Source organism: Propithecus coquereli, unplaced genomic scaffold, assembly GCF_000956105.1.
Source record: "Propithecus coquereli isolate 6110/MARCELLA unplaced genomic scaffold, Pcoq_1.0 Scaffold339, whole genome shotgun sequence".
NCBI classification, from domain to species: domain Eukaryota; kingdom Metazoa; phylum Chordata; class Mammalia; order Primates; family Indriidae; genus Propithecus; species Propithecus coquereli.
The window spans coordinates 631,658-638,884 of record NW_012149052.1 but is presented as its reverse complement, the minus strand read 5'-3'; the positions used below and the strand labels follow the sequence as shown (position 1 = coordinate 638,884).

Here is a 7,227-nt window from a genome sequence, read left to right as displayed (position 1 = left end):
CCGTGGTGCAGGACAAGGTCTCCTTCACAGGAATGGCAGTTGGTGGCATTTCCTTCACATGTTCTGCAAGGAGAGCTACAGCGTTCACATATGCCATCTTCTGCATAGAAGCCGCTGTAGAAGGGAGAGAGAGCACAACTGCAGAAGCTGACCCACTGGAGAGACGATTCATACCCGGGGACGAAGGAACTAGAACTAAAAACAAAAGGGCTGCTGCCAACCAAAAGGAACCCGCAGGATTTCCCGAGGAAGCCCAGTGAGAAGGAACGTCCAGAAAAACAGAATGAAAAGGGTAGGCATTATCCTTGTGAGTGTGATCTGTTTGAAAACAACTGTCATGAATTTGTATATAGTTTAGTCGTCTTCTCTTTTCCCTGGGACTCCCTGATTTTCATTATTTTTTCTTTCTTTTTATTAGAGCTTTCCTTTAGAGTACAGGATACTTTTTATTCAATGAATAAATTTTTAAAACACTTAATAAATTAAATTTTCAAAAACCTCAAAAGGGTTAATGCCCTATAAGATTGGAACCACCTTTGCTTTTGGATGCTGTCCATCAAGCTCTGATGGCTTCTTTCAAACACACAGGTAGGAGCATTTGCACACAGCAGTGAATGCACTTTGAGTACCCGTATGTTTGTGTGCTTGACTTTCTTCCAGGTGGAATCTAATGTCTGCATATAGAGTATCTCTGAGCGATTAGACTGTCCCATTACAGAAATCATTTGCTGGTGTGTGAGCACAGTAAATATGAAATCCCAATCCTCCCAAATATATTTGGGAGGTGCAGAAAGTATAGATAATATTTCTTTAAAGGGAAAAGGTGAAAGGAAGAGCTGGAACTTGCAGAAGCAGGAAAATCATAAACCAGCTAAGAGAAAATGGACTTCTCGTGTCACAGGTACCTATTGCAGTTGTTTCTGTAATGACACTTCTGTTAGCCAGTTACTGCCACAGTAGTGCTGTATAACAAACCACCCCAACCCGAAACTCAGTGGCTTGAAACACAATCGCTTGTGTGTGTGGGAAAGCAGGTCTAGGCAGAGCTTGGCGGGCTTGAACCAAGCTGCACGCCGGGTCCAGGTCTTCACATCTGTTCCTGGCACAGTGGCAACCAAGCCATGTCCTTCTCGTAGCCATGACAGAAGCACAAGAGGGCAAGTCAATCTGGCACATTTTAATGCCCTGCCTCTCTCTTGCTAACATCTCATTGGCCAAAGCGAGTCGCATAACCCAGGCAAAATCAAGGGACAGGGAAGTCCATTTTGCCTCTGGTGGGCATTGCTGCAAAGTTACAGGCAGAGGGCACAGACACAGGAGGGGTGAAGAATTGCAGCAAGTAACTCAATCTACCAGAGTCTTCTTTAAATTTTTATGCCAATGAGGGATTCTCTCCTATACAGCGATTTTATTTGGTGTATTAACTAACTCTCATACATTTAATCATTCTTTCAGTCATTTATTTAATGTATTCATTTGGTAAACAAAAATATATGGAATGTGCCAGGAAGAAATAAGATGGGGTGAATGAAAGTTATATTTCTAATGTGGTTTTAGAAAGAAAAATTGGAGAAAAAGCAGCTTAGGTAGAAGTAAATAGTATCTAGATGAAAGCTAAGATCAGGCTTCCTCACACATTAGTATCCTCAGCTTTTTTTGACCAGGCTGGAGAACATTTGAGGAACAAAGACTCAGCTACTTTGTCCAAACTAAATCTATGTCTTAAAAATGAATTTGATGGGTGTGTCCATCCCCGTCTGAGGGATGGACACGCTTGAAGGTCTGACTCAGGTGGGCAAAGGCAATATATGTAACCTAAACCATTTGTACCTTCATAATATGCTGAAATAAAAAAAAATTTAAAAAAGAAATTAATTTGAGCCAGGCATGGTGGTGCACACCTGTAATCCCAGTGACCTGGAGACAGAGCTGGAGGATGGCTTGAGCCCAGCAGTTCAAGGTTGCAGTGAGCTATGATCGCGTAACTGCACTTCAGCCTGTGTGACAGAGCGAGACTCTGTCTCTAAAAAAAAAATTAAAAATGAGTTTGACAAGACAGTAGATAGAAATGTGTTATATGCTCACCAGGAGTTTGACTGGATTTGAGAAATTTGAAATTAAGAAAATTTAGTGCATTTTCAAACAGGCTACGTCTTCTAACTGAATGGAAATTTGATGGATCTGCTGTTCCTATGTGTGTATTAATAGTAAAGAACTTGGCTCCACTCAAAGAGAGTTCTGGCCTTTCTCCCCAGCCAGCCTCCAAACCCTTGGAATCCCCTAGTGATAGGCGTGTCTTTGTCATTCATGATGGGCCCCTCTCACCACACCTGATAGCTGGTGATGTGAGGACTCAGGGTGGGGTGGGCCATGCCAGAAAGACCCACCCTGTGACTAAGGGATGCGGGCTTTGTGATATCGGCCCGACTCCCAGGGAATTTTCAGTGGTAGGCCTGGCCATGACCTCCAGAGAATAGTTTGTGGACACTGAAGACAGTGAATTCTAGTACAGAGCTTGAAGAGATGCAACATGAAGAAACCTGTTCAGATTCTTCTCGGAAGAGAGTCGGCAGATGTTAGATAAGATGCTGAAATGAAAAAAATGGATTCAAGCAAAAAGGAAAAAAAAATAAAACTATCAAATAAAGACGATCACTAACTCAAAAGTAAGTGAATATGAGAAACTGTCGGGCGACAGCCAGAAAAGAACACGAGAAGGTGATTTTCAAAGATCCGCTTTGTTAAAAGCAGCGTTCTTTCTCCACACAGATCTGCCCGGTTGTCTGTCCTCCTGTCCCCTCTCTGCACCTGCAAAAATTTTGTTAATGTTTTATTTCAAAATTATTTTTGTTTAAAAAGACCAGTGTTTCTTCTGAAAAGAAATGCTGCATATATTAAATTGTTAAATTCAAAGTACTTTATGCTGAAGCCTTTGGGTCCAGATAAATACACGTCATGCAAACGCTGTATGGTCCTGGAGTTTCACCTACGTTTCACAGACACCCTACACGGTGACAGGCAGTGCTTAAAGGAAGACTGCTGGTCTTCCACCAGAGCATCGAATCTGTGCAGAGTTGGTGGGTTTGAGTACACCTTAAGTTTTTTGTTGCCTTTTAAACAACCACTATTATGATATACGTTACTATTCAAACTTTTTTCTTGCATAAACACATACTGTATTTGAAAAAGCAGGGGCCACTAATGCTGACTTACAAATAACTCTGAATACCTGGATGCTGTTTCATTGCAGGTTTCATTCCTGTTATCAATCTTACTGCCGTTCTAGGATGGATCACACCCAAAAGGGTGATTTCTCAGAAATAGCAACAAAACCTTCCAAGATAACCTGGATGTTATATGTTCTTCAGACCCTGTCTCTTCTGTTTTTTTGTAAACGCAAAGATGAGGGACCCCACAATAATCAGATGACCCTTCCCATAACAGGAGAGCACATGCCTATAATTCTATGGTCTGCAGCATGCTTAGATAATGCTAGTAGCTTTCCTACTGCTCAAAAAAGACAAAATGTCTTGGCCGTTGCATATTTGCCTAGTGGTTCGACCCAGATCTGGAGGAAAGAAATGCGAGGGGTCAACTAACTGGAGGAAGGCAAAATGCATCTCGTTTTAATGCATTGCCAATTCCTGGAGCATTTGGAGAATCCAAGAGACAGTTGGGAAAGGGCGGTAATGATTAAATAAGTAAGGAAATAACAACCACCAGTTCAATCCCACCAGGCGAAGGTTAATAGTCAAGTAACAGATTGACTTTGGTAAGTAGATTTCTAACCTTTACCTTTGTTTTATTTTAACTCTTTGCTGACCTTGCTGGGGCTGGGTATAGTTGATAGGAAAGCAGGGCTGGGAGCTTCCTGACTCGTGTCTCAGACTGTCTTCTCCCCCTGGGTTTCCTTTCTCTGATCCTGTCCTCCCCTTCCTCCAGTCTCTGCTTGACAAAATCCTGCAAGAGCCAGTCACCATTAAGCCTCTCCTTAAATACCCAGCTGGGGATTAGTCTTGAAAACATTATGCTAAGTAAAAGAAGCCAGTCACAAAAAACCAAATATTATTTTGTTTTTTGTTGTTGTTGTCTTTTTTGTTTGTTTGTTTTCAGAGATGGGGTCTCACTATGCTGCCCAGGCTAGCCTTGAACGCCTGGGATCGAGCGATCTTCCCACCTCAGCCTCCCAAACAGATGAGATTACAGGCACACACCACCACATCTGGCTCAAAGGCCACATTTTGTATGATTCCACTGATATGCACTGTCCAAGAATGGACAAATTGTTAGAGACAGAAAGTAGATTAACGGTTGCCTAGAACAGGGGGAGATGGGGAAAAATGGGAATAACTGCTAAAAGGGCACAGGATTTCTTTTTGGGGTGATGAAAATGTTCAAATTTGACTGTGGTGATGGTCGCATAACTCTGTGAATATGCTAAAAAAAACCCTATTGAATCATACATTTTTACAGGTGAATTGTGTGGTATGTGAATTATATCTCAATAAAGATAAAAAAAAACAGCCAACTGGACAGGAAGGCAGTGATTTTTAAGCACATGACTTCAGTGCCAGAGAGATCTGGGTTCAAATTCTGGCCAAAGCATGTATTAGCTGTGTAAAATTGAGAGTGCTATTCTCTTCCTCATCTAGAAAATGGGAGGAAATAATAATGTGTGCGTAAGAGCATTCTTGTGAGAATTAACGGGATCGCACATTTAAAGCCCTTCGCACAATGCCTAAACACCACAAGCACTCAAAAAATAGCTGTGTTTAAATGATTTCTTTTCCCTTGGAATCTCTTAACCCTTTGTGTATTAAGGCCCTGACAAGTACGGCATTGCCTGGTGTAAAATTCCCTTACTGGAGGGTAAGCCTTTTGCAGGCTCAGACTTCCTTCAGTGGATCTTAACTTTGCTTCCCACACGGATACCGATATCAATGATAGAAGAATAGAGTCCACTGAGCTGTGCATACACAATACAATATATTGATACTGTATCAATATCAATTCTTACACCTAACTGGTGCCAAATATGTATCTGTATAGTTGAACTGAATGTGTTTCTACACCAGATGGGACACTTTTTGAGGGTAAGTACCATGACTTATGTTTGTGCTCTATAGGGTCGATCTCAGAAAGGGATACAAATAGGCCATTAGGAAATAGATGTCTTTGTCATCAAATTCTTCTGATCAGAGGGCAAATGAAAATTCTACTTCCTTAAAATAGACTCCGTCGTTTGCTTCCCCAAACTTATTTCCCGCCTCCCTCTCTCCATCCATCCTGACTGTCAGTGTTATGATCATGTTTGAGTATTCAGGGATGAATCTTGTGCAGCCTAAACCAATCTTTATATTTCTATTCTTTTTGCCAGAGATTGGTTTAGGACAGTGTAAGTGATGCATTCTGGCTGATGAGATTGGAAGGGAAGTCTAAGGAAATTTTCTTTTCTCTTAAAAAAGCGATAAACATGCTGGGCGAGGTGGCTCACTCCTGTAATCCCAGCACTTTGGGAGGCAGAGGAGGGAGGATTGCTTGAGGCCAAGAGTTTGGGACCAGCCTGGGCAACATAGTGAGACCCCATCACTACAAAAAATAAATAAAAAATTAGCCATGTTTGGTGGCGTGGTGGCATGTGCCTGTGGTCCTAGCTACTTGGGAGGCTGAAATGGAAGAATCGCTTAAGCCCAGGAATTTGAGGCTGCAGTGAGCTATGATCATGCCACTACACTCTGACGACAGAGCAAGATGATGTCCTTTAAAAGAAAAAGAGAGAGACAGAGAGATGAACAAGGAGAAAATTCCCCTTTCCCTCTGGTCATGGCTGCATGGATGCTGACGTCTGGAGCTGAGGCAGACAATGTGGGCTCTGCGGAAGAGCAGCTGGGAAGGACAAGCTAAGGAACGTACAAGAGCAAAATGGAAAAACTGGGGTTTTGATCCCCTTCTTGGCCACTGAAGGAATCAACAGTGGATTTCCAACCTTTTTGTTTTGTGAGATAATAAGCCCTGTTCCTGTGTCAGTCATTGTACTTGGTCTTTCTGCTGTTTACAGCTGAGAGTTTCCTGATGTACTTTTCCATTTGCTATTTCCCACTTACCTTTTAGGTCAATCCTGGAGGTGGCTCACTGGTAGGAAGAGTAAAGGAATTATAAACCAGAGGTCCGAGGAAACCGTGAGGAATCAACACGTAATTAACCAGGTGTTATTATCTGTAATTCATACCTCACCTATTTAAACCTTTAGAAGAGGTTCATATCACAGCCCTTGGTGATGGAGGAAAGGAAAGCTGACGACACTTGATCATTAATAAAAGGTGGGGGAAAAAAACATATTTTCACAAAAGTAGAAATATATGCATAGAATAATCACAAAGAAGAAGTAGGCATCTGGCCTCATGTGAGTTTTGGCTGCTGTGGCCAACAGCGGTGTCAGACAGTCAACAGAGGACACTGGCGTGGGTGCTCTAACCACAGAGAAGAGGGATTTGATGAACAGGCTGGAACAGTCCCAAAGTACCGCAGGAGAATGAACGTGAGCAGGAAGTAAAAGGAAGAAGGAAACTTACTCAGGGCACTTGGAGTAGCACCTGCCTTCATGGAGGAAGAGAGCGTGGCCTGGCTGAAGCCGGCACTTCTCGCAAAGATCGGCTTCAGAGCAAGAGGCACAGTCCTCTGTACAGCTCTCACATCTCCCACTCTGTGTGGAGGGCCATGTGCCTTGGGGACAGGAGGAAACACAGGCCTGAGCCAACAGATACGCACCTAGAAACCAGGGAAGAGGACAGATGAGAATAGTCATCATGTGTTTGTCCACACAGAGACACCCACAATGGCTTTTTTTTTTTTTTTTTTAATTTTGTTTTCTTAACATCCATCTGAGTTACACTTAGAAGATAAAAGTCTTGAAAAAAACCAGGGAAAAGGAAAGATGGAAAAGTAAAGTCATATTATGAATAATTATAGGAAACAATATTACTAGGTAGGAAACTCTGGCTAGAGGGAAACCTGAAGCCACACTGGCATTTATTTTGTTCCTGAAAAGCATCCAAACTTTATCATTGAGGGTTTTTATTAATAAGCAGTGGAATCTGACTCTGGTTAATTAAACAGAAAATGATATTGGGCTCACAGATTGTTAGACAAACTGGAGAGATAGGATTGACTCTAAGCTTTGAAAAACAGTACTAAATACTGTGCCAGATAACTGATGTAATGAGGAAA

At 42.1% G+C, this 7,227-nt stretch overlaps 1 protein-coding gene across 1 annotated transcript in view; it reads right to left on the bottom strand.

Annotated features, from left to right (window-relative positions):
* PCSK5 (proprotein convertase subtilisin/kexin type 5) overlaps positions 1 to 7,227 on the bottom strand; it is a 436,684-nt gene that overhangs the window by 42,962 nt on the left and 386,495 nt on the right. Inside the window, exon 30 of the mRNA XM_012650669.1 lies at positions 6,573 to 6,768. Within this exon, the coding sequence (XP_012506123.1) occupies positions 6,573 to 6,768 (196 nt within the window). The remainder of the gene's footprint in view (positions 1 to 6,572; positions 6,769 to 7,227) is intronic.